The sequence below is a fragment of the Tiliqua scincoides genome, chromosome 8, assembly GCF_035046505.1.
Source record: "Tiliqua scincoides isolate rTilSci1 chromosome 8, rTilSci1.hap2, whole genome shotgun sequence".
In the NCBI taxonomy this organism is placed as follows: domain Eukaryota; kingdom Metazoa; phylum Chordata; class Lepidosauria; order Squamata; family Scincidae; genus Tiliqua; species Tiliqua scincoides.
The window spans coordinates 33,760,997-33,788,012 of NC_089828.1; the positions used below are offsets into that span (position 1 = coordinate 33,760,997).

Here is a 27,016-nt window from a genome sequence, read left to right on the forward strand (position 1 = left end):
CTAACACCCCCTTGCCTCAAAAGCCTGCACAGGACAGACTGTTGCAGAGGAAATAAACAGGCAGCGAAAGAAAGCCCTCAACAGAGGTACAAGTGCTGAGCTTAAATCCAAAACAAGCAGGTTCCCTGCTCAGCCATGAAGATCATGGAAGAAGCAGCCCATGATCACATCCCCCCCCCCCCCACTTCACCTCCTTCCCAATGTTGTTGTGAAGATACAAGGGAGTGGGGAAAATACCACATCAGGGACCCTGAACTTCTTGCAAGGTGAAACAAAAAAATACAATGCATACAATTTTTATTTATGTTGTGCCATCAGCAAAGTACATAAATCCTTGACATAGAATGAGAGAATAGATCTCTGCCCTGAGTGGCTCCCAATCTAAAATCAAAGCAACTGAAGAAGGAGAAAGAAATGGAGACTGGGATAACGTGGGGAAGAATAAGCAATTTTTTCACTGATGTGTATTTCAGCTTAGTTACAACAGAGAAAGGGCACTCGGGAGCTTTCTTGGGCCAAAGGCTTCAAGGAAAAGGTCAGTTTCATAGAGTGAATAATGATATTAATAGTCACCCAAGGTGGGCTCAGGCAATGACCTTCAAAGTGAATAACTGCTGCATACACCCAGGCATCCCTATTTCTAGCTGCCAAACTCTGGAGGGTTTGTAAGGTGCTGGGGAGCCGCAAGGAGTCAGGATCCAAGGGCTGTTTCCGGCAAGCCATCATTACAAGCCAGACGGTGACTCACGGCACAGGAAAGAGATAAGGAGAATTGTTCAGGGGGAGGAAGAGGGGGCAGGCAAAAACAAGACAGCCCCCCCATTTCCTTTTCTTCCTTAAACAAAGTGTTCCTTTGCAACCACCTGCCCCCTTCAAAACCGGACGGAAACTCCTTGAGTCTTTTGTTTTTTCTTACTATTTTCAAAGCTGCAGTTGCCACAACAAAGAGGGGTTTCTCTGGTGATTTTCCCCCCAGGAACATGACCATAATTTAAAAAATAAAATAAAATTAAAAACATGCCTTGTTTGCAGCAGGAGCAGGTTTGTATCCCAGACCTGTTCACAAAAAAGACACGCACACGTCGTTTGGTTCACTGAGCTTTGGGACATACTAATATGTGGGGAAAAACCCTGACAAATTAAAGGTTTTCAGTATCTAAGGTTTGCCGACTGCTTTTTGGAAAGGTGGTTAACATGTTTTCACCATACGGATTCTATGAAGTCACCACGGGCATTATTATTGCTACTATTTATTTAAGTGCCATCTATGATGCTTTACAAAGAATGAGAGCACAGGCCCCTGCCCTGAAGGGCTTACAACTCTAGAAGAGGCTACAAGGGAGACTACAGAGAAAGGGGATGGAGGCAGGCTTAGGCTTTGCTACAAGAACTCAGAGGTTTTGTCAAAAGCTTGCCAGAAAAGATGGTTTCCAAGGAGGGAAGAGTGGAAGTATCACACAGGTGTTCCAGGAGATGACCTGAGAGGTTCAAAGCCATGTTTGCTCTGGGAAATGTTCACAAACAAACGTCATTCACTGAAGATCTTTCAGTGAGTCTTTTGGGGGGAGGCAAGTTTCTATACCGAAAAAACCAACAAGAGTCTTGTGGTGCCTGAAAATCTAAGAAAACTCAATGCAACTTCGGCTTCTGCAAACTACAGTCCCCTTCATCAGGTCCAAAAAAGCCTTTGCTCCAGTGAATTTGTTTGGTTCACATGACCCTGTTGTTGCTGGCGCAGACTAATGCAGCCACCCTATGTGTACGCAGCAATGCAGTTTGTTATTCACTTTTCCTCATCTAGAGTTCCCTTTCCCTTTCCCATGGAGTTCAATTTTATATTCAAACCTGATTCAACGAGCCTTGATATACTTGCGGAACAAAATTGTTTTCCATCTTTCTTGTCTAATTTTTCCTTCTTTCCAGCTACCTTTTCTCTTTATTCTTAACCTTCCGTGTGCGTGGGGGTTGGGTTACATATTTTACAAGCTAAAACTAAAAGAGCCATCAACAGCACATCATTTCTCAGGACCCACCATAAACTTGTGCTTCAAACTGGAGCACTGTGTGGCATCTTTCTGCTTCTTTTAGTTCTCCTTTATTTTAAGCTTCTTAAGTTTCTGGCTGCCCCATTTGTAGCAAAGTCACTAGGGGTGCAATCCTAACCCACTTCCCAGCACTGACATAAGGGGAATGCAGCTCCGAGGTAAGGGAACAAACACTGCCTTGCCTTGAGGAGGCCTCTGTGACTGCCCCCCAACTGCAGGATGCAGCACATGCCCCACTGACACAGCTAAGCCAGTGCTGGAAAGTGGGTTAAGGACTGCACCCTAGGAGACTGAACTGCAAGTTAGGGCATCCTGGTCCAAATCTTACCTCTGCTACAAACTCATAGGTGGACTGATGGACGTTTTCCATCAGTCTCAATCTTCCCAATCTGTAATATGGGAATAATGTTTACTCTCCTTACAAGGTTGCTGATGGAATCTGTACATATGAAGTGCTTTGCACGCTTAAAACTCCCTATACAAATGTGTTATTATTTATAGCCAGATGTGAAAATAGGGCAGTGGTTCTTAAACATAACGGGGTCACGCTGGTGCTCCGGCAGCCTCTTGTTCCCAGCTTAGCCAGGTACCACCACCTTGGATCATGTGAGATTTCATGAGATCCAAGATGGCAGCTCCCAGGAGAACAGGTAGGAGAGACCACCAGGGACATCCTGCAGTGCCCCTGTGAGTGTGCCATGACACCCTAAGTGTGATCTACACTTTGGGAGCTCCTGCAATTGGGCATGCATGCATATTAATTCTACAGCTCTGGCAAAAGCCTTTTCCAGTAGAATCCTACACATGTCTATGCAGAAGTATCACATAGTTCAATGGCACTTACTCCTAAGAAAGTGTGCACAGAATTGCAGCCTGAGACACTGTTCCTTGGCTCTAGGGTCATGCCCATTAGTCTCTGCTCTCTGGAGAAACAGGTGCTTCAATCCTTCACTCCCATCTGTTCTGGGGCCTGGAAACCCTATCAGCAACATTAACTTTATAGTCGATGGGATTGCAGTTTTTTGGATTATTGATGCTTATCCCTTCCCCTTGCTATCAGACCCCATCGGCTCCTCCTCCTCATGTACCAGAAATGCCAGCCAGAATTAAAAAAAACTTTGCAGTGGCTCAACCCTATGATCCTGCTGGATCACTGCTTCAGCAGCTACACTGGTTTCCCATTCATTTCCGTCCCTATTCAAGGTACTAGTTCTAACCCTTAAGACCCCCCATGATCAGGGTCTGCATTCTTCCATACATTCCCGCCCACCCTCTTTGGTCATCTGAGGGGGCTCTTCTACAAGTTCTGCCTCTGTCCCAAGTGAGAGGGGTGTCAACCTGAGGGCAAGCTTCTCTGTAGTGGCGCCACAACCATGGAATTCCCTTCCAGAGGGATTGAGAACGACTCCCTCTCTCATGAGTTTCTGGTGAGGGCTCAAAACATTCCTGTTTCTTCTGGCATTTGGCTGCTGGCATTATTAGCCCTCCGTGCCTCCAAAATACTGCTGTGGCTTGACTGACTCCCTAGACCGGTGGTTCTCAAACTCTGAGGGAGGTTTACTCCCTCAGTAAGTCTTTGCGGGGGAGGGGCTAGGGCAGCAACATGATCCCCAGGATTGTGTCCCTAAGGGGTGTGTGTGTGTGCGCTCTGGACTTTCATTATGTAGGCAGGGCTGCAGCAGCTGTGGGGAGCCCTGCACAGCCCTCCGGAGAGCTCCCCGAGGCTTGGAGCATTTGGAAACAGCAGAAGCAAAGCACCTTCTGCAAAACGGAAGCGCTTTATGCCTGTTTTTTCTGAACGTTCCAAGACTTGGGGAGCGCTGCAGAGGGCGGCACAGGGCTCCCTGCACCTCCTGCAGCCCTGCCTAAATAATGCAAGTCCAAAGCACACACCCCCCTCGCCTCCCCATATGGATGCAACCCTAGGGATCGCTTCCCTGCCTCTCCCCTTAAAGGGACAGGAAGAACCTTTACACAAACTGGTGGGTCACAACCCACCAGTTTGAGAACCATTGCCCTAGACTAATTTGCTCCCCCAATGGCCCAATGATATGTATTAGGTTTCCTTTGTCTTGTTTTTATGTTTCACTGTTTTATTGTTTCCTCAAATAAAACTCCTCAAATAAATAAATAAATAAATAAATAAATAAATAAATAAATAAATAAATCCCTCAAGTGGCAAATCCTAGCATTTCCCATACATATATTCTCGCTTGGCCAGGTCAAGCGGCTCCCAGTTCAGAAATTTCCTTTTTTCTGATCTTCTGGTGTTTTTTTCCTGGTACTTCTGATGGGCTTCAGAATATCTCGCCCAATGTTATAAGACCTGGACGCCCAAGTAGAGACAATAAAAGTTTGCATAAACACCCTCAAATACACTCTAAAAATTTTGCCTACGAAAACAGAACATCTCTGGGTACGTGAACCTTTTTAAGGAGTCTCAAACCGAGGGCCCTGGAGATGAAACCTGGGCATCTCAAAATACATGCACAGAAAAATAAAGTTTAAAAATAAACCAAGGCTGCATTTTCGTTTCCAGGCGAAGAGAAACTGAGAAAGATTGCCTACAGAAGTAGCACTTGTAATGGACAGAGCAGAAGCTGGAGAGGAAACTGAATTGGCCTCTGGGCCAAAAGACATTCAGGGTCGTGCTCAACACAAATGATCCTCCATGTGCAGAGGTGGTATACCTCTGAGCACCTAGGGGTGGAGAGAAATAAGAAGGGAGGGTGTTGCCTTCATGGCCTGTTCTGTGAAATTTCTGGAGGCAACTGGCTTGCTGCTGTTGGAAATGGCATGCTGGGGCAAAGACCTTTCCTCTGATCTGACAAGAGATATCAAGTCCATCGATGGCCACTAGCTGTGGAAGTAAAACATATAACCTCCATATTCACTGGCAGTTTAATTGGATATTAGAAATTGAAGGGATCTTGGGTGTCATCTAGTCTAGTCTAACCCAGACTAGAGGAGGTCATCTAGTGAAGTCCAACTCAGTGCAGGCAAGAGTACCACTTTGCCACAGTATACCAGATACTGGGGACAGCTGTCATCTTCACACCCTGCTTACAAGCTTCCTGGCTGCACTGAGCTGGCTGTTGTTGGAAACAGGATGCTGGACAAGCCGGATGCTGGACTAGCTGGATCTTTGTCTGACCCAGCAAGGCAAACCTTACATTAAACCCACAGCAGCCTGAAAGATATCAGGCTGCCTTCTCAGCATCTGGTTTCCACATTGGCCGGCTGCAGGACAAAAGCATTAAGACATCCTGACTCTAAGCCAAGCCAGTGCTTGCTGGCTCCTGCCCCACACAACTATGGGGACCAAGTAGGATCCTTTGAAATGCCGAGGCCCTGCAGTGGAGGTCCCTTCACGTATGTGGAACATCACTGGTGACAGCAGCACCGGCTGACCAAAAGTCAGGGTGGAGAGAAAGATGGACGAGATTAAAAAAAAATAATTCTCAAGTCGATTTAAATAGCAAGTTGAACAGAGATAAAATTAGTTTCCAGCTAGCTTCCTGACTTGAAACTCCATTCACTGGGTCTGGTATCGCCATCATATATATGCGTATGTGTATATATTTATAAAAAAGATTTGGCACGCTAATGTACAAAACTATCATCCGGAGCTGGGTTAAGGAGGCTCAGGCAGAAACAGAAGACAATGTTCCCTGGTGGTTAGAGAACAGATCTTGGAGGATGTAGGTATTTAAGACCAGTTGGAAGGGCTGTCACTGGAACACGTTCTAAAGAGGTCTCCAGTCCAGTCTCTGGTCTACTATGGGTAATTCCCAGAGCCAGCTGTGAAACAGAAGCTGTGCTTGCAGTGCAGGAGGTTGGAGATTTGGTTCTGTTGACCCAACAAGGACAGAAAACCAGGTTTTTACTACAGTGAACTCTTGATCTAATGGGGAGGAAGGGTGCCCATGAATACTGAAAATTCATTAAATCCAAATGCATTGAAGTCAGTGGAGGCATGTGCAAAGCATATGATTAGCTTTTAATGGAGCAGAAAATGACTGAAGTTTAACTGCCCAATCCTAAGGGGCAGCCCAATCCTGAGCTGCTTGGGGAGCCCCCGCTCGGCGGCACCACAAGGGCTGCCGCCGAATCCAGCACCTCCTGTTCTACTGCAGGAGGCACCTTGAGAGTAGGGGACGTTCCTACCTTGAGGGACCTTGAGAGTAGGGAGGCAGCCCCGCAATGGGGCTACTCTCTTTAGCGGTGCCCAAAGGGCGCTGCTAAAGTGAAGGCGCTCGTGTAAGGCACGCAGCCTCCATGAGCCCCTAGGATCCTGCAGAGCTCCATGGATCCTCCTCCTGCCCGCCCCTGGGCATGCCTCTGGCACACACCCCCTCCCCATGTCACGCCAGCCTCCCCACGTCACGCTGGCCTCCCTGCCCCCCAGAACGCCCCCGTCCCCGCCCCATTCCCCGTTCCACAGCCCGGCGGTCGCAGGCACCGCCAAGCTGCTGAACGCGGGCGCCCACCGGGCAGTGGTTTGGCACCCGCTGCAACTGTGCAACTTTCAGCGGGAGCCCGGCAGTGAGCCCCGCAAACGTGCCTTACGGCACAATTGCGACTGTGGTCCATGCCACAGAGGCACAGCACGGACCACAGGATTGGGCTCTAAGTCTGTTAAATCAAGGTACACACTGGGTCCAACCAAGCGAGGAGTTCCATACTGTCCCCATCAATCACAGAGGCTGATATACACTCACTAAAACACCTCCTCTAACATACTTCATACACCTTCTGCCATGCTAAGGGAGACAGGGAACAGGGATCTTTAACCCATTCAAGTTTTTAAAAGGCTGGCATCAGGGATAGGAACTCAAGTAAGGTGACTTGAGCTTGAGCCGCGAAAACCAGTGTTTTTCGCTGACTCGTGGAGACTCAAGTCATCTGCGCTGATGACTTCGGAACTGACTCGAGTCTGAGGCAACAGACTTGGCGCACGGTCCCCATGCATACAGACTTGAGTCTCTCTGTCTGGGTGTGCTTGCTTATTTTTTTGTGGTGTGAAAGACCTCACAGGGCCATCACTCAGACCAGGTGAGCAGCAGGGGAGGTCCCAGTCAGGCGGAAGGGAAGGGTTAATGTTTGCTTTTGCATACAAGTGGGGTGGGGAGGCAGGAGCTGGTTCTCTTGCTCATCTCTGAAGGAACCATTAGATGAAGGATGGAAGGTCTGATTTGTTTCTTTGGGTGAGGCAGGGCAGGAGGAGGAGTCTAAGGAGGTTCTTGCCTTGGAATTGGCTAGAGAAGCCCAGGGAGAAAAGAGGCAGGGAATTGGGTGTGTGTGTGTGTGTGTGTGTGTTCATAGCAATCTCACTTTCCAACTGCATGGCTTCTGTGAGCTCCATTGCTGCTTGGGAGGAGGTAGCCCCATTGAATGACTGGCTCAATGAAACTATTTCTGAGTAGAGCTGCAAAAGATTGGGTTGTCCTGGTAAGCCTCGCAATCGCTGCACATGATCCCTCCTCTCTCTTGCCACTTCTGTCCCCGCTCCCACACAGTTCATCCCACCCCCTCCTGCCTTGTTTACAGGTGGGATGGGGACAGCAGGGGTTAAAGTGGTAAAAGAGAACTCCGACACACACTCCGGCAGCAGCTCTGTTTTTTTAATGGAATTGCGGCTTGCTTTTTAAAAGAAAACACTTGTGATTCAAGTATTTTCGAGTCATGAAAACTCTCCAGGCAACTCAGAAAGTGCCCTGATTATGACTTGCTTTCTAGTTGAGTTGTGGGGGGCAGTGACTTGGGACTCGACTGAAGTCCAGCCACACCTGTCTTGCTCATCCCTGGCTGCCACTGGCTCCTGTCTAGAGGCCAAAGGTACTTCCATGCCTCTTTGGACCAATGAACAACTACAGAAACATTGGGAGATCTCTCCTCTGACTACCACATCCCAGTGGCACAAAGTCAATGCTTGGCCAAAATCTTCCTTGGTGTCCACTGGCTGAGAGAGGTGTGAAAGGACCCTTGACCTTTATGTAGAACCAAAGTCAGCTATTGACTCAACTGAAAATATGGCTGCCCACACAAATGATCCTCACAATAGGTCTGTGAGGCAGGCCAGGCATTGAAGCCTGATATGGTGTAGAGCAGTGTTTCTCACACTGTGGGTCAGGACCCACTAGGTAGGTTACTAGCCAATTTCAGGTGGGTCCCCATTCATTTCAATATTTTATTTTTAATATATTAGACTTGATGCTACCATTACATGTGACTGCATTTGGAGAAATGTTACAGACCTGTACATTTAACAAGCTACTATGTATTCTTTTAACAATGATAGTCAATGGGACATACTCCTGGGTAAGTGTGGATAGGATTGCAGCCTAGGATTGTAAAAATTTTTCCTTTCCGGTCATGACATCACTTTCATTGGGTTCTGACAGATTCTCATTTTAAAAAGTGGGTCCTGGTGCTAATGTGTAAGAACCACTGGTGTAGAGCAGGGGTGGGGTGTCCAAACTTTATGGCAGGAGGGCCACATCATCTCTCTGACACTGTGTTGGGGGCCGGATAAAAAAAATTGATTTAACAATTTGAATAAATTTACGTAAACAAATATATTAGAGATGGAACTTACATGAATGAATGAAGGTCTCATGACAGCTCAAGGCCTATAAAAGACCTTGCGCAAAGCAAGGTCGGCCTTTCTTTTACTGCCACTGCTGCTTCACAGACGTGAAACAGCAAGCGATGGAGGGAGCTCTCGGTCCTCAGCTTGTGCGAGAGGCCAAACAGTCAGCCTTCCTGCTGATAATAATCACGTCAGGCCAGTGGGGGCTCTAGAGGGCCAGAGGCTATTTGGAGACTGGGGGCTCCCTGCAGGCTGGATTAGGAGTCCCCGAGGGCCACTAATGGCCCCCGGTTTGGGGTCTGGGCACCCCTGATGTAGAGAATTCTAGACTGCATCCTGCAGGGACCTGGGTTCAATCTCCCTTGGCACTGATGCCCACTGAGTGACACCTTGGGCCAGTCTCTCCAGCCTAACCTACCTCACAGCATTCTCAGGAAGATAAAATGGGGGATGGGATGACAACACATGTTTGAGCTCCTTGGGAGCAAAAGTGGGATAAAAATGTCATTTGAAACATCAGCCATCAAGATCAGCCTAATCTACCTTGCAGGATTGATGTGGGGACAAAATGAGAGTGGGGGAAAGAGAACCACATATGTTTCCCTGAGCGTCTTGGAGGATGGGCAGGATATAATGTAAAAAATAAATAATTACACTTGCAGCAAAGATAATAAGATCTCAAAAGGAAAAAGAAAAAAACCCACCACACACCAGTCAGAAAACAAGCGGAGATTCCACCTACTATAAGGAGAGTACATGGCTTTCCCCATAGCAACGCATAACTTGGAGACCATTCAATATGGCGAAAATCCCAGCTCCACACTTGAAATGTGGTTGGACTTTCAAATGCAAATACTGGCAGAAGCACAACATATGGTGGAGGTTAGCTCTTATTTTTCCTAATTAAATGGTGTACTGCTGTTTTGTATAACAATGTTAATAGGGCATTAGCAAGCTTTTGGAAGGGAGACCACCGTGGAAAGAAGGAGGGAAAAAATGACAATTGGCAGAGACGGAAGGAGAAACGGGAGCACCCTGCGTCTCCCTGGCTCACCACCATCTTCCCCGATACCAACACTAGACTTGGCATCTTCCCAATGGTGGGAATGGGGAGATGAAGGAGTCCGAAGAACCCCACAGCTGCTACTTCTGTGGGCCGGTGGAACTTCTTCACTCAGCTGCTCGCACAAAATTGGCTTGTTGAAAATAAACTCGCTCCCCTTTCTCTTGTAGAATGGGTTTTTTCAAGTGCAACAACGCCACTGCTCCAGAGCCAATCTATCAATTGAATGGCAAATAGAAACTCTGGTAGGGGGGCAACTGCATAATTCATGGTGAGGATGCTGGAGGGCGTGTGCGCACCAGCACCTCCCCAATTTCCCCCTTTTAGTGCCCCTCAAGCAGCCTCACTCTAAATGGCATAGTAAAGACGCATCTGGGACACCCATATGTGGGGGGGGGAGGAGCAAAGAGGTGGGATGGACATGTGTGTGACACAAAGAAAGAGGGGACATGTTGAGCATATATTCCTGCCTGCCACTTTCCCCCGAAAGTCTCTCTCACACAATACCCACTCACATACATCAGGGACAGGACACAACGGATAGGAGGGGATGTGTTTCAATCCCACTATTTTTTAAGGGCTGCTATGAAAAATGAGAAGGAATGTTCTCCCATTCAGAGAGGGGTCAGGAAATGGTGCCCTCGCTCCGAGTTGGCTTTGAAATCTTATCCCACAGCCAGATTTGATTGGTTTTGTGGCACTGCAACGTTGCTGTGCTGGCTACACAATCCTCAACTGGCTGGACTTCAGAGCCAATAAGAACCACTACTGTTCCTTAAAATAAATGAAAACACCAGCTCCAGTAGGAGCTGCAAGGAGCAGCGAGCCAGAGCACAATTGTGCTATAAGGGCAATACTTGGAAGGGGTGTGTGTGTGTTTTCCAGGGAACGTTTTAGGAACTTGTGAATTTTTCCCTCCATACTGAAGGTGCTCGCCCATAGAAATCTGGTTCAGCCCAACCTGCATGAAGGAGAAGCGGCAAAATGCATCTCTTCTGATCTGTGCTGATTACCAAAGGTGTAGCTTGCCTAAGATGGTTGGTGCCGCCTCACAGTTGTAGGGAAGCACACAAGCAGGAGAGTGCATTTGAATGTGCACATGCACAAAAACCCGGGAGTCAACTGACTCCAAACCGTGGTTCAGAGGGATTTCTTTCAGAAACTGGAACAAAACTCAAACCAAGTTTTCTTTCCATTTTTCGTAGAAAGTTTTATTGTCAGCAAACAGGAGCTGCAAAATTCTGCAGCCATTATCTATCAGTAAGTTCAAAGTATCTGAACCGGATACCAAACCACTTTCCACTTTCTAAAGTTATGTGCCTCAAGTGGAACATTAAGACACACCTATGAATGCAATCCAGAATTGCTCACATTTCTAATAGATTGACTCTCAGGGGAGGGGGTAACGATGACGACAAGTTGCACTGCCTGGATTCTTCCTTTTGCATCACTTTTATGACAAGAGCCAGTAGTCAGCCCCTGAAACAAAGCTCCATCATGAAGTGGTGCTTGGGGGGGAGGAGGGACCATGTTGATCATCCTTGTGTTGGAGATGATCCTCAGACAACCTTGAATTGCTCCAAACAAACATGGAGTTGCATCCCTCCTTCCGGGAGGAGATATCAGCACCAAGCTCCTCCAATGCCGACTTGAATTCAAATTAATTGTGTGGCCAAATGAGGCATGGAAGCAAAACGCGAAAACATTCTCACGCTGGGCTGGAATACTTGATATTGCGGAAGAACGAGAAAAACCCAACAAGCATCAACTTCAGTGATCACCTGAGGGAGGCATGGGCAGAGTCGGCTTTGTCACGTTCTGAATTGTATTCGGCGGCAGCAGTGGGGAGAACATCACTCAAGGTTAAAAGAAGAGAGAGCTTGGTTTTGTGTGCTTTTTTGCTGAGGGTGGGGTGCTGCTCCCCGAGCTGGAGGCCTCATAAAAACTGCCCTTCAGGAACAGACCAAATATCTATCTAGCCCACCGTCCCAGTTCTGACAGTGGCCAAGCTCACAAGCAGAGCATCAAGGTCTTCCTAATGTTGCTCCCCCCCCCCCAAATCTGGTATTACACCTTGAGCTCCCAAGAGAGAGGAAAGGAGGGGCATACACCTCTTAAATAAAAAAGTGAAATACATATTCTAAGGTAGACTGAGAATATTCTTAAATACATATTGTAAGGTAGACTGCCTCTGAACAGGGAGGTTCCATATCGCTAAGCTGGTTAAGCTCTGTCAACAAACCCGCCCTCCTCGAACCTGCCTAATCTTTTCTTAAAAGCCACCCAGGTTAAGAGGCCATCACTACCCCCTGAAGTGAGGGCAATCATCAGTTCATGGTCCAACTGCAGAACAGATAAAGAGACACTGTCCTCTCTAGACTATGCCGCAAGGATTGGAACTCTTGGTTGCCCAAAACATGACTCCACAGTGTTGTTGATTGTCCTGCAAATACACTAGGCAGGTTTATGTAAAAAAGAAGGTGAATAAAAACTTTTGCGTTCTCAATTTTTTCTACAATAAAGGGTGGGGAAAAAACCCTCCTTTATTGGAGATTGGTTAGTATTTTTAAGTCTTTGTGAAGGAGAGATGAAGGGGAATGGTACACCCCGCAGAAGCAACAGCAGCCATTTTTTTTGGACCGAGATCAAAGCATGCCATGGTAACAATTAGGAATATCATTCACAAGGAAGAAAAGGAGAGAAAGCCTCTCCTCACCGATACATCTTTTGCCAAACATGAAGGATCTGTGGTTTGTGGTGGGGGGGAGTTTACTGGGGTTAGGAAGAGAGGGCTGGCTTTGATGTTCCCATGAAACATTTGGAAGCAGGGGTTTCAACAAGTGAAGCCTCTTTGAAATGGCTGCGGTCCCAATATCGTGCAAGGTAGGTGTGGGGGCTGGGAGGAACGGGCAAGCCTTTAGCCTCCGTTGTGTATGCCTGGTCAGAACTGACAAGGTTGGGGAGCATCTGAACCCAAGACTCATAAGGGAGAGCCTGGCAGATTAGTGAGAAGAGCCTGGTGGGGCAGGGCCAGAGCTACTGGTACCTAAAGGCGGCAGGGGGCAGAGTCCAGCTGTACCTGTTGGATCCAGAGTGAAATATGATGGGCATTGGGTGGAGTTCATAGCACAAGGCTCAAGCCAAGAAACCCTTAGACCTGGGCCGTCCAGTTCAGATGGATGGATTTTAAATTTTATATCCTGCCTTTCCTCTCATAACATGGGATGCCCAAAGTGGCCAACACCAAGAACACCAAGCATAATCCTTGTGTTTTATGCTAAAATAATTTAAAATACTGCAGAACGAATCCAATAAAACAGGGGAGAATCACAAAAACTAAAAGCAACAGAAGAAATAAGGGATATGGTGAAAAAACGCAGAGTAATATTAAATATACAGGAGGGGCATCCACTAGGGACCTGTTCTCAGACCCCTCAATGATACTGAAAATCATGGATAATCAAATCTGTGATTTTCTGCCTCTTTCTCCCTTTGAAGGGGACCAGACCTGTGCTCCAATCCACTCCGGAGGGCTTTCTGAAGCCCACAGTGGCAATTTGCCTGCTGCTCCTGTAGGCTTTCGAACAGCCCAGAGAGGTGAAAAAAATGTCACTTCCGGTTCCCCAAGGGAAACCAGAAGTGACGTTTTTCACCCCATATTAGGCATTCTGAGGCCCAGGAAAGCCCTCCAGGGCATTTTTTTTGCCTCTCTGGGCCATTCTGAAGCCCACAGAAGCAGCAGGCAGAAGCTCTGGTCCCCTTCAGAGGGCTCAGACTGGGCTCCACCTGAGCCCTCTGAAGGGGACAGGAGCATCTGCCTGCTGCTTCTGTTGCCCAGAGACCAACACTGCAAACCTATACACACTTAGCTGAGAGTAAGTCCCACTGAACTCAATGGGGTTTACAAAGGATTGCACTTTTGAGGAAAAAGAGTATGAACTTCAGGTCAAATTCCAAGACCTGGAAATGTTATACTGTATGAGCCCTTTGGGAAACTAGATCAAGGCTGTTTGTAATCCATGAACACAATTTCATGCTGCCAAAAGCCAGATCTTGCAAGGTATAGAACATTCTGTACATTGAACAAAAAAGTCACTTAGCAGAATGTATTATTGTATTGCTAATTGTGGGAGGAGGGAGGGTGGAAGATCCCTAGAAAAGCCCCCCCCCCTCCACAAATCACTGAAAAAACTTATTCAGTCACCCCCTGGGCTTCTGAGATTTCAACAGCTATGGTTTTGGTTGGCAACCTTCAGTCTCGAAAGCCTATGGTATAAGCCTACAGCACCCGGTATTCCCAGGCAGTCTTCCATCCAAGTACTAACCAGGCCTGAACCTGCTTAGCTTCCGAGATCAGATGAGATCAGGCATGTGCAGGGTAACAGCTGCAGCAACAGGTATGACACTCCAGCATAAGGACTAGAAACTGGATGCTGTTTTTGAAAATGTAACACAAATGCTTAGGTTCTCAGGAAGCTTAAATATGCACCCAATGTAATGCTTTCCATGCTTTTTTCCTGTGCTCCTCCAGAAATCTGGGCAGGCACAAAGTTCTGGTTAAGGGAAAAAGGTCAGGCTGACACGACACCTAGACAGTCTGGATTAGAGCACTCCTCCAGAAGGAAATGGATGGGGGGAGAACCACAGGTTAAATACAATTCCATTTTGATACCCTGAGACTGAGGTGTGGTACTGCAGCACACTACCACATTTATTGATGGGTTTCATTTTCATCCCACCCTTCCACCAAGGTGTTCAGAATGGCATAAATGGGTCTCCCCACCTCTGTTTGAATGTGGTAGGCCCAAGTTCACCCAGTAGGTGTCAAGGCTGAAAAGGGATTTGAACCCAGATCTCTGCAGTCTTGAGTCTGGCACACAAACCACTACATCACACTGCCTTTCAATGTTCCTATGGTACAAAAATTATATATTCACTCCACTATATGGACCAGCAGCTGGAATACCTTGCCAATCTCCCTCAACACCATTCATATGATGTTGTAAGAAGGAACTCTCCCCTCCCCTTCACAGTACCAGAACATGGAGGGGGCTGTCACCTAATCAAATTGATTTTCTATTGCAAGTCAGGACAAAAGGTAATGCTACTTCCAACAGAACAGTTAATTTATGAAACTGACTGTCACAGGATAAAGTCATACAGCTAACTTGGATGGCTTTTAAAAAGAGAGCAGAGGAAAAAATTCACATGATAAATCTGTCAATGGATATTCACCACCATATGCTAAAGAGAACCTCCATGTTCAGAAACAGCATGCCTTTGAAAGTAAGATGCTGGGGACACGCAGCAAGAGACAGCCTTCATGCCCCAAGTTGGCTAATCACTGTTGGAATTAGGATGCTGGCCCTGATAGAGCTTTAGTCTGATCCAGCAAAGCAATTCTTGCATTTAATTGATCAATGTCACAATAAGCAAGTGGAACCTCCACATTAAGAGGCAGTCTATCTCCAAGTATCATAAACTGAAGTATCAGATCCTACCTTGTCCAGCATTCTTTTCAAGAAGCCTCCTCACTCTGCAAGTGCTAAATACTTCAGGGAAGCCCATAAACAGGGTATTAAGGATAACAGCTCTTCCCTGTTGCTTGCCTATGAAATCTATTCCCTGGAGGTAGATTGTCTCTATGCGAAGGTTCTGCATAGCTATCCCAGCTTGTCCCACCTACTATCCTTGCCTACATTGCAATAGTCCCAGTTCCTAGAGGTTCTGCCTCTAGACTAATGAACCAGAGAGCAGAGAAAAATGCCTGGCTACATTTAGAATTGCCCCCACACAACCTCCTGCTTCTGCCAGAGGTGTCCAAAGCTCCTACGCCCAAGTGCCGCTAGCAATGTACTCAGACAGACTGACTTTTTCAGAGTTACTTCCAGAAAACATGCCTGCACGGGTGCATGCTGCTCTTGTGATGCAGTAGGCTGGAGCAATTTTATACATCAAATTTCTCATTAAAAACAAAACAAAAACAACCCAACAGTGCTTGGGTCACAGATTGTATGACGTTTGTATTATTCTTAATTGTTTTTGCAAGCCCTCTTGAATATACAGATAAGGCAGAGTTTAGAACAATATTTTTACATATTGTTTTCAAGTCCTGCATTTGATCTGGAAAAACAGGTCAGCTGAAAACCAACATTGTGCCACTTGACACCCCCTATTTTCTTTCTTTTTTTTTTAAACAGGTTACATTTGTTTTGAATTAGGAGTTCTATGTGATCCCTAAAGCTTGCACTAGCTCTTAGCCAGCAGTAAGAAACAACCTGAATGTAACTCTTGAGATCTTGCCAGAGTTCCTGCTCACATTAAACCAGACTTAAATCTTGCCAGTTGCCTGATCACTTGCAATGGCTTACAGCAGGGATGTCAAACTTGTTTCACAAAGAGGGCCAAAGATAGCATTCATGGTGCCTGCTGAGGGCTGGAAGTGACATCATTAAACAGAAAGTGACATCATTAAGCAGATAACGGCCAGAAATAAGCCCTTTGTTCTCACTCATTGGCTCAAATGACAGAAGAGAAAATGTGCAAACCTTGTTCATATTTTCAAGTTATGAGAGAGCCCTGTTATCAAGCTGGGAGAGCCCAATAATAATGGGGGCCAGAGAAATTGCTTCTAGGGGTTGCATTTTGGCCTGCGGGCCTTATGTTTGACACACCTGGCTTATTGGGTTTTCTCTAGGTGATCGGACAATTTTGCAAATTGGAAGAAAGTTGTGGGATTTCTCCCCCCCCCCCAATCTTTATGGCTGTCTACAGGACACCAATGATGGCCCCATGTTCAATTCCCAGCTTCGGCAACAAAGAATACAACTTCCAGGTCCACACTGGAATGAGGCACCACTGGGGTTCTTGCCACAAGAATCCAGGTTTAAAATGTTGTTTAGAAATTGAGCATCAAAGGGAAAAATTCAGCAGACGAAACAACCTCCAGGCACACAGGAGAGGGTGGAGGTGGGGGTTTGCTGAATTTTGCTTTGTTCTACCACCTGTAGCTTCCAAAATTGGGATGTGCACAAACTTGTACTGCAACTGGGAGAGGGGAAAAAAGGAAAGAAACACCCCTGATTTAAACATGTCCACAAAAAACACACCCTAAACCAAACGTCTCCTAAAAGTCAATATAACTACTTCATTTTGCTTTCGTGCACACAAATAGGACCTGGGAAAGGTGGGAAAAACCCAGTATTGTTACTGCTGCTGAAAACTAAACATCAATCGAATTGGGGGATCCCCTCCCCACTTTGAACTTTTTTCCTCTTTTAAATGCAAGCCTCTGGCACAAAGGATCGTTTTGCTCAAAGGATTAAGAACTTATTTTTGTTGCTCAAAAGCATGGCTCAACTTTTTGACAAAACAAGTGGAAAGTGATTGGTGCTCTCTTTCTCTCTCTCTCTCACACACACACACATCCACCCCCAGGGTAGAAGTTCATTTATACATTCCTTTTTCCCTTGTCAAACTGAGGATCCATTTTATAAACACATTTCTTAAGCCAACATTTTAAAAGTGGTATGTAAATAGTGTTAATAATAAATAATAAAAGCTTAGAGCAGATTTTCATTGGAGGTTTCTCTTGCTCTAGTTTGCATTTTCAGCATGATGCCTGAACCAGGTTTACACATAACCAGCTTCAAACCAGAGTAAAAAGAAACCATGTTTAGTATAAATCCCGATGCTAAGCTAACACCATGAGTCTAGTCCTCACTGAGGTGGTCAACTTGTGTCAGGGCTGCAGCACTTCAGATGCTAGGGCAGGGCTCCTGTGATGAAGCTCCTCTAGACAAAAAGAACATTCCCTATGCATGAAAGACTAGTTTGTCAGGGAAAATGTTTCTAGGTGACTCTTCTCATGGACAGGCTAGTTTTCCATTTGCTGGTGTTTTTGTTTGGTATGGGAGTGCATTCTTTTAAATGAGTTGCTTAGGCTGAGTATGAGAGAGCACACGACTGGTGTAAAGGCATCCAGCACCCTTAGGCCTGCTCTTTTCAAACTCTCAGGGAGTTTGAAGACTGCAGTAAGTCCTTGCAGGGGAGGGGAGGGAGGCAGCGGGGGTGGGGCGAAGGCAGTGATGCAGTCCCCAGGATCACATCGCTAAGGGGGGCTGCAGGGATTGGGATGTACTCACCAGTCCCTGCAGCAGCCTGTCAGGCGTGTGGGGAGCCCTGCGCGAGAGCCTGGAGGGCTGCCCAGCCTTCTAAAAGTGAAAGCGGAGTGATCCTGCTCCACTTCTGGTTTTGCGTAAGTGGAGTTGCAGTCGCTCCACTTTCACTTTTGGAACGTTGGGGAACCCTGCAGACATTTGCGCAGAGCTCCCTGCACCCCCAACAGGCTGCTGCAGGGACTGGTGAGTACATCCCAGTCCTGGCAGCCCCCCTTAGCTGCCTTCCCCCTGCTCCCTCCTCTTAAGGCAGCATTGGCCAGGGCTGTCAGACTGGGGTGTTGCAACGCGCCAGTTTGAATAGCTCTACCTTAGGCTCTAAGGATGTATGTACAATTTCAACCTGGGTCACTTTAGATTTGTTGGCCACCTCTGAGAGAACCAGGCTTTTGGCTAATGGTGAGAAGGGAAGGAAACAGAGATCCACCACAGAGAGAACGTATGAACTGACTCCAAGTTCTTAAGCGCAGTGAAAGGGAAAAGTTACATTCATAAAGGTTCATGGATTGCAGTGCTTGCATTGGACAAACTTGGGGAAAGGAGAGTAGCAATGTTGTACTAAAGATATTTTGTATTATATTTTATGGATCTACATTGATATTATGCCATGCATGACACGAGGGAGGGAGAAAAGCTAACAACCCCCCCCCAAAAGAGGTATAACAATACCTGATCCTCCAAACTGTGTGCTTGCAAGTGTCGTGGGTCTGTTTTTGCCATTTGCCACTGGCAAAGGAAACATCTATAAAAGAAAAAAAAAGAGTCAAATAACATGGAGAGACTTTGGACACCTGAGGTGCAATTGCTGTACCTTTTCATAAATTAAAACTAAAGAGAAACTTCTTGGCATTGATCTTATTTTTATATCCACACCCACAAGAGCGTATGTTCTTGGTTAGGTCTCAGAACAGAGGTACCTTCTCTGCAAATGTTGGAGGTGCCAATATGGCCTCCATGGAGCCCTCTCTGTACCCCAAGGTTTTCTGGGTATTGCAAGGCTTCAGTGCAAGCCGAAATATAGTAACATAGCTCAGCAATCCTAAACTAGACATTCCAAACAGCCCTGTTCCTGATAGTCCTAAAACTGCCCTGTAAGGTAGGGCCAAAGGTCATCTCACACACACAAACACTCCTGCTGCAGAGAGGAAAACTAAGACTGAGAGGAGAGTGGTCACTTGGAGATTTCGGGGCCATGCCTTGCCCCTTTTGCAGTTTGGTACAAGTTTCTATTACCTGAGGGCACCCTGGAATTATGCTAGCTCGTGATCTAGAAGTGTCCTAAGGGTCATTCTGGGGGAAAATAAAATGACAGCCACTAATTCATAGGCACTCCAGTGGGTTTTGGCTTCACCCCAATAATCACTAAGACGATGTTGCCTGCCATTTCATGGGGCCACACAATGGGGGGACGTCTGTGCCATTTTGACTCAAACTTCTACACTTCCTACTTGGGAAGTAACTTGCAATTTACCTGCTGGATGATCTACTTTGGCTGAGGAGGAGATATAGCAAGGGAGGAAGCAATGGACACTTCCAACAAGTTCAATTCTAATATTACACAAAATCAGAAAGCTCGAGATAACCATATCTGTTGCACCATCAACCCATTTCATGGTTCCACAGCATGCTAACTGGATGTTAAAATAACACATGGTAGACAAAGAAGGAAAAATTCTAAGCTTTATCGATTACACCCCAACTGTAACTAACTGTAACTTGCTTCCAACTAGGAAGGATCTCTTAGTACAGTACATAATGACACCTTTCTTTCACAGGCTGGTAAAAATCTATATACCTGTCCTGTATATGGTTTCTCCCCTATCAAGTGCTGGGAAGATTTTGAAACGTCTTTATGTCTCACTCTGGTGTATGCACACACACAGACATGTACCCCTGTGCTGCAAGCTGCCGGTACAAATTAAAACAGGATTTAAAATAATACATGGAAGATAAAGCAATATTCTAAGCTTAATTGATTATACCCCTACTGTAACTAAGCCTAAGTACCTCTCCTAACAGAAATAATCATATATTCTTCCCCTGTTTACCCTTGCCTCTATCTCCCCCCTCCCCTTCCTCTTGGTTTCCTGTGTCTATTTCTAGTTTGTAAGCCCCTTGGGGCAGAAACCAGTCCTCGTGTATCAAAATAATTGCATGTTTATCCCTGCCTCAAGCACCCTCCCCTGCCTTGGTTGATTTCCTTCAATTGTAAGTCATTCGGGGCAGGGATCTGTCTGCTCCTTCCTTGTCCAGTACAAACATTTCATTTATTTATTAAAAAGACTTCTTAGCTGCTTTTTGCTCTCAAAGGGACCACTGAAGCTACTTAAAACATATAGATAAAAAATAAAACAAACACCAAAAGTGTAATAAATGCAAAAAAGAAAAAAAAGTGACAACAGCAACAAAATCATACCAATGCGAAAAAGAACCCTAGGGCCAAATCAGCTAACAGAAAGCCAGATAAAATGCATGAATCTTAAATACCTTCAAAAAAGATGACCAGCGACAGGACCAACTATTCTGTGCCTTTCACAGATGCGAATCCCTGTCACTTATGGTGGCAAGGAATACAAGGAAAAGACTAGACAGATTCCTCTATTCCAGCGGTTCTCAAACATTTTACCGCCGCAACCCATTTTGTTGGCCACAGCAGCTGTGTCGCACCCAAGAATGCCTTGCAGCTTCTGGGTAGCACCGGCCCCACAACCCACCAAAAATCAGGTTGTAATCCACTTATGACCCACAGTTTGAGAACCACTGCTCTGTATGAATGCTGACTGATATACAATCCCAAAAGCTTGGAACATACTTGGTAACTACTATTTTATGTTCTGATGGTTCTTCAGTGAGTCCCCCCCCCCCACCATATACATTCGACTTTGGTCCCCTCACCACAAAATTCCATGTGACATGCAAGCAGTCTTTCACCTGCCTTTACAAACAGGAGGATTGACTGCTTTAGAGATCTTATACCTTTGGGGAAAGCTTTCTGCATCAACTTCACCTGCCTGACAACCTCCGAAAGCTTGCCATGGAACCCATGTGCATTGCAAAGAATTCTGGGATATGTTCCCCAACACCTGTTCATAAGTGTTCATAAGGGTCCTGCCCAAACCAACAGAACCTCACTACTACCCCCTGTGAACGAAGACTCAGTTCTCACAGAGGTTGTAGGTCAGGGATAGAGCACCTGCTTTGCATGCTGATGGTCTTGGATTCAATCCCTTGCATTTCCAGGAATGGCTGGGAAAACTTGCCTCCATCCAAAACCCTAGAGCAGCAATTTCCAACCTTTTCTCTCTCACAGCACACTAACAAGGAGCTACAATTGTCAGGGCACACCATCAGGTTTTTGACAATTGACAGAGCACAACATGCTGCTAGTGTGGGAGGGGCTCACATCCCCCAAAGGTCCTACAAATAAATGACCCTTCCCCAAACTCCCACAGCACACCTGAGGACCATTTGTCGTACACCAATGTGCCATGGCACACTGGTTGAAAATCACTGCCCTAGAGAGCTGCAGCCAGGCTGGGGAGTTAGTACCGAGCTAGTTCTGACTCGGGAGCAGGCAGCTTCATAAGCATGCATGCCGTATCCACCTGCAGGTGGGAGCTTGCAGGACTGAATGCTCCTCGATTAGTAGAAGGGATTTGCTGGAGAAATTTGAACTGGAACATTTCCCAGTTCCCTCCATCAGGGCGATTTGCAGAAGATCAGCAAGCGTTTCTGACTCCCAGTCATTTAACATTTGCAAGATACAGTAACTGCCATCTTCCCTTGCTCCAGAGCCCCTCTGCACTGTCATTGGCTTTGTGCTAATCACTTCTCTCTCAGCATCAGTGTTCCTCACCTGTACAATAGGTGCATTAGTGGGTGGCCTTTGATAGGCTCTTTGTGCTGTTCTTCTGGCTGGTGTGGGAGTTTTGGGTTCAGATCTCTGATCTGTAGTAATCCAGATATAGCTGTGCTGTATGCAGATTGCTCCAGTACAGAGCTCTAGGGGTGCAGAAGGTAACTGTTTCCATCCCCAAGCACCATTTTACACCAGGTGCCATCACAGCAGGTAGACTTTGAGTAAAAAGACAAAAGGCTGATGTTTGTCCACTCAGCCTTAAACAGACTGGGATCATATTTGCCATGACACTTCTATTTAGTAAACATAACTAAGGGGGGGGGTGAGGTCATGCTAATTTATATGTTGGAAAAAACTGTTGAGGTATTTATGCAACAGCCCAAAGTATTTGAACTGAAGTATTTGATGGGGGGGTGGGGGTGGTTGGGAGCGGAAAATGTGGTTTAAATGTTGGAATTAATTTCCAAGGAAAGCTTTGGATTAGTTAGCAAGTACTGTATTCTACTCAAAATATTTTAAAACATAACAATTCAATTGCCTTACATCATTTAAATTTTAAGGAGAAAACTGAAGGCACTGAACAAGTGTTAAACTTGGTATTTTAGCATACCCAAAGAGGAGTACAGTAGATCTATAGATAAATCCTAGGTATATGCTGCTGCAGAAAACAAAAAAAGAAAGGTAATATTGTCCAATCTGATAGACATTGGAACCATTTTTGTTACTATTTAGTTAAACTGCATATTTTCATAAATGGAAAACTTTGCTCTGGAAAGAGACAGCAGCAGAAAAACAAATTCCACTCCACATGACTGGCAGTGCTACTTCGGTCTGTAGGTGGAGATGAGCATGACTGAATGACCCCCACACAAACAACAAATAAAAATGCTTGCACACAGAAAACTAGCATGTCAAGGTTCTAGCCCACTTTGTGACATGCTAGCTTATTATGTGCAGGGAGTATATGCATGGGGATAGTACTCCGTTCACTCAAGACCCCCACCTTCACCCTGAAGACGTACAAGCAAGATGTATGTTAACCAACTCAATGAGAACGAAATCTAAGGTTGGTGCATCCCAACACAACATTTCTCTGCAGCTGTGTGTATCCCAGAAGAAGCACATGCCTCTGATAAAAGCTTGCCTGCCACTTCTGATCTTCACATGGAGGATCCCCTAATAAACTGCACTGGGTTACCCCAAAAATATTCTAATTACAGCATGGGGGCATGCACAGATAGGCAGCCCAATATAAATGTCTGAAGACTAAATACTTCTGCAGACATGATTTTGACCCAACTGCAACTGCTGCAAAGTTCAGAATTAAATATAGTGCAACCCAAAAGCGCTTCTCATGGACACAAGAACTGAAATACAAGGTGCCCCCTTACTGTCAACTGCCACCCCATATGCCTCTGTAGGGGGAGGGGGCTGCCTCCACTTCAGCAGCAAACAGTATATTTATATCAAAAACTGCAAGACTGCCAAGTACGTTGTCCGGAGATGCACAGCCTCTGGGTTATTTCACCTGTGGCTATTTTAAGACTAAATTCTTGCAGCAATTCTGGGTATGGAAAATGCATCATCTGAGAGACCATACAAGTTTGTAATCATCTCTCAAATCTGGCTTACACAAGTCCTTGAGACAAACTTCATGCAGGCAACTAACAAACAAAAACAAACCCTGAAAGAACTAAACATAGGAACTACTTTCTACTGAGTCAGATCACTGGTCCATCCAACCCAGTACTGTCTGGCTGGCAGTAGCTCTCTAGCACAGATCCCATTTCCAGAAATCCCCATTGCTGGGGGCAGAGTCAAGGACCTTCAGCATGCAAAGCATAGGCTAAACCACTAAGCTATTGCTCTTTAATCGTGGAGCCTGATCATCGAACTTGGCCTCAGAATGCACAATATTACAGCACAATACATAGTAGACAATACTATGCATGTCTACTCAGAAGTCCCATCGTAAGTGGGGCTTACTCCCAGGAAAGTGTTATAGGATTGTAGCCATACAGGCTGAAATTCTGTACTTAATCTAGAAGAAATGTAAAAAACCAATACTTAACAAAAGAATAGCAGCTCTTTTAGTTAGAAAATTTTCTAGACCAGGGGTGCTCACACTTTTTTGGCTCGAGAGCTACTTTGAAACCCAGCAAGGCCCGGAGATCTACCAGAGTTTTTTTTTACAATGTTCGCGCCATCATAACATATAACATTTATGTGTACAATGTATGTTGGTGTACCTTGAGCCCCACTGAGTATAACAGGTCTTACTCCTGAGTAGACATGCCTAGGATTAGGCTGTGAGGCTGCAATCCTAGCCACACTTACCTGGGAGTAAGCCCCATTGAGTACAATGGGCCTTACTCCCGGCGTTTCCTCCCAGAGGCACCTGAAGGGGGGGGTTGGCACTCTGCGATCTACTCATTTTGCCTCGCGATCTACCGGTAGATCGCGATCCACCTATTGAGCACCCCTGTTCTAGACAATGCGGAAGGACAGCTTACAGCAACTGCGGACTACAGTTCCCAAAATGCAGCACAAGCAGGAACCACCAAAGCAAAGGCACCCACAGCCCCTGTACAAGACAAAAACGCCCCTCTGGCACAGTAGTGCCAAGAGGACTAGTCAGAATTCAACAGAAGGTGTAAAGATTTTATTAGGTTTCCCCGCACCACCACATTTGGGAAGCAGTTGCACCTCCCAGGCCAATCCAGGGACAGCCTTGTGCATTCTTAGAAGGTGCTGCTGAGCTCTGGGAAGTCTTGCCTGACCAGGATAGAAGGGAACCAGAAAAAGAGCCCACTGCCGTATCTCTCTTCATGTTGTGGTTATCTCTTGTCCTGATGTGGTGGTTCTCTCTCGGCCTCTTTCCAACAAGCCAAGAAGGTTCCTTATCTTAAAGAGCCAAGACCACACACCCTTCAAAGTTCAGGCTGGATGACACAACTTTACTTTGGCCAATGTCACCTGCTAAGTAGATTTTTTTCCTCCTCTCTGATATAAAACCAGCAGTCCAAACCAGCTCTGCCCCAACTTTTTTTCCTGTACACTGTGAAGCTTGGGGCCACATTCCATCCGCATAAGACACTCAATCTCCAGGAGTGTGGGGAACCTGGGGGGGAATGGGAAGAAGATGGCTTGTAAACATTGCCAGGTCCAAAACAGAAGGGTGGAACAGCCCAAAGTGCTGGTGATTGTTCTTAAAAAAGAAAAAGAAAATCCACACCTTGTTGTCTATGGTAGTCAGAAACCCAACAGTCCACAAAAAAAGGAATGGCTGACACAACCAAAATGTCTGGCTGTTTGTCATTCCACTCAAAATGAGAAACTGGGGGGAGGGGATTGGGGGGAGGGGACAAGAACAAAGATGCATCCAATTCAGAACTTCGTACATATCAATGCGCAACATGGACTTCTCTCACACACAGAGCAAACCCCTTGTATTTGCAACAAAGGCCACAAATATACATTCACAAAGAAGCATGGACATCCGCAGCCTCCATCTGAAGGAGCACGGCCACAGGTGACAGTGCAAGCATGGGAAACAGTAGCACAATGCACGGTCCTCGTGCCCCTCCCCGCCACCACACCTGTAATAAAAATCACCTGGAGTGGGGCACCAAAGGTTAACAGGGGAACTGGTTCCAGACTGGCGCTGCCATCCTCTGACTGCTCAGTCAGAAGCATCTCCATGCAAACTCAGCAGGCCTTACTCCCAAGTAAGCCCTAACAAAGCATGCCTGGCATTGGCCAGATGACAGCTCATGGACACTATGCTGTGAGAAAACCTGAGTTAATAAACAATTCACAATCCAGAAAGCATTTCATGCCATCAGCAGAACCTGTTGGCTGTCATTTCTCCCAATATTTTTTTTTCGAAACTGCTGGAGTAATTATCTGTTCCTCTCTCTCTCTCTCTCTCTCTCTCTCTCCCCCCCACCAGCCACCTATGTTAAACCTTCACAACAAGGAGACTGTAGCAATTATGGGTCCCCCTTGATACTCCATCGACAAACAAACAAGTTTGCGCGTGTGAGCTGTCGCCTCCTGTTTAACCTCGCATTCAGGTTTTCCCCCACCCCTTGACATCAAGGGAATGCTAGAACGAATGGCGTTCATTTAAAAAGAGCCCCCCCTTTCCCAATCCCCTGCAAAAGCAGTGACACCCTCCATCATGTCACTTACCATACTAAAGTCCAGGAGGTCACTGAGTTCTTTATCTGTTCCTGCAGCGGCCATTCTCTGTTGCTGGTTCATATTCCCACAGATTCAACGGTGTCCTTTCTTTTTATTAAAACAAGGAAAGAGGAAAAGAAGGGGGGGAGAGGGAGGAAGAGAAAAAATATATAATTTTTTTTTTAATGGAGGAACAAAGCCACCAAAAAAATAAATCAAATTTCATAAACATTTACAAATCCCTTCCCTGAATTAAAAATCCATTTTAGTGTGGAAATTCGCCAACCCTGGAGCCAGCAACAAGTGTCTTATTGAACACACACACTCTTGCCTGTTTGGTTTTCATTGCCAATTTCTCTATTCCTAGGCCAGTAGGAAATCTGCTGGTGATGGTAGTAGACCGTGAGTGAGGGGTGGGGAGAACTGGAACTTTAAAAATGGCACACTTATTTTGTGAAAGGACACTAAACAACTTCCCTGGTACACCTTCCTTTTGGCATTTTTACATGCAGGGACCAAGAAGTTTGGCAAGTTTTGTTTTTATTAGTCATCATACAGAAGTTGAGATTGTTTGTCTTCCCCGACTACCTGTTGCTTTGGACACTGTTCTTAAATAAATGTGGCACTACCTGCAAGTCTGCCTGGCAAAAAAGGGAAAGTCTCATAAGTTCTTTGATACTGATTCTAAGTAAGCAAATAAAAAATATACAGTATATATCATTTCAAAATCTTTCATCGTCTCTTCTCCTTCATTCTCTTCCTTAAACTCATAAAAAGTATTGGCTGCAAAATTACTTTTTTAACACCACAATAAATCAACTAGTCCATAAGAAATCACAGTATTGTTTTTACAGTGAGTGGGGATGAAGAGGGAAGAAAGAATGGTCTTTATCACTAATGCTGTAACTCTTCTGTAAAGTTACTAAAATATTAGCGCCCCCCCAAATTTCATTCCCTGCTCCACTTCCAAACAAAACAAAAAACATAGGGAAAAGACATCACCATATTAACTACTTTGAGGTCTTAGGATGAGAAGGGGTGTATAATCAAAAAATAAATTTTAAAAAATATTTCTTGCTCACCCCCCCCAAAGGA

The 27,016-nt window shown here is 45.8% G+C and overlaps 1 protein-coding gene and 1 pseudogene across 15 annotated transcripts in view; both read right to left on the minus strand.

Moving 5' to 3' along the window:
* TCF3 (transcription factor 3) overlaps positions 1-27,016 on the minus strand; it is a 93,956-nt gene that overhangs the window by 58,821 nt on the left and 8,119 nt on the right. For 14 of the 15 annotated variants that reach the window (XM_066634954.1, XM_066634953.1, XM_066634943.1 and 11 more), the window contains exons 2-3: positions 25,931-26,029; positions 18,547-18,619 (exon numbers count right to left, since the gene is read on the minus strand). In XM_066634954.1, coding sequence (XP_066491051.1) covers positions 18,547-18,619; positions 25,931-26,002 — 145 coding nt within the window. In that variant the 5' untranslated portion in view covers positions 26,003-26,029. The remainder of the gene's footprint in view (positions 1-18,546; positions 18,620-25,930; positions 26,030-27,016) is intronic. The other variant, XM_066634940.1, reaches the window with a different exon arrangement.
* On the minus strand, positions 13,977-14,093 carry LOC136659734 (5S ribosomal RNA; annotated as a pseudogene).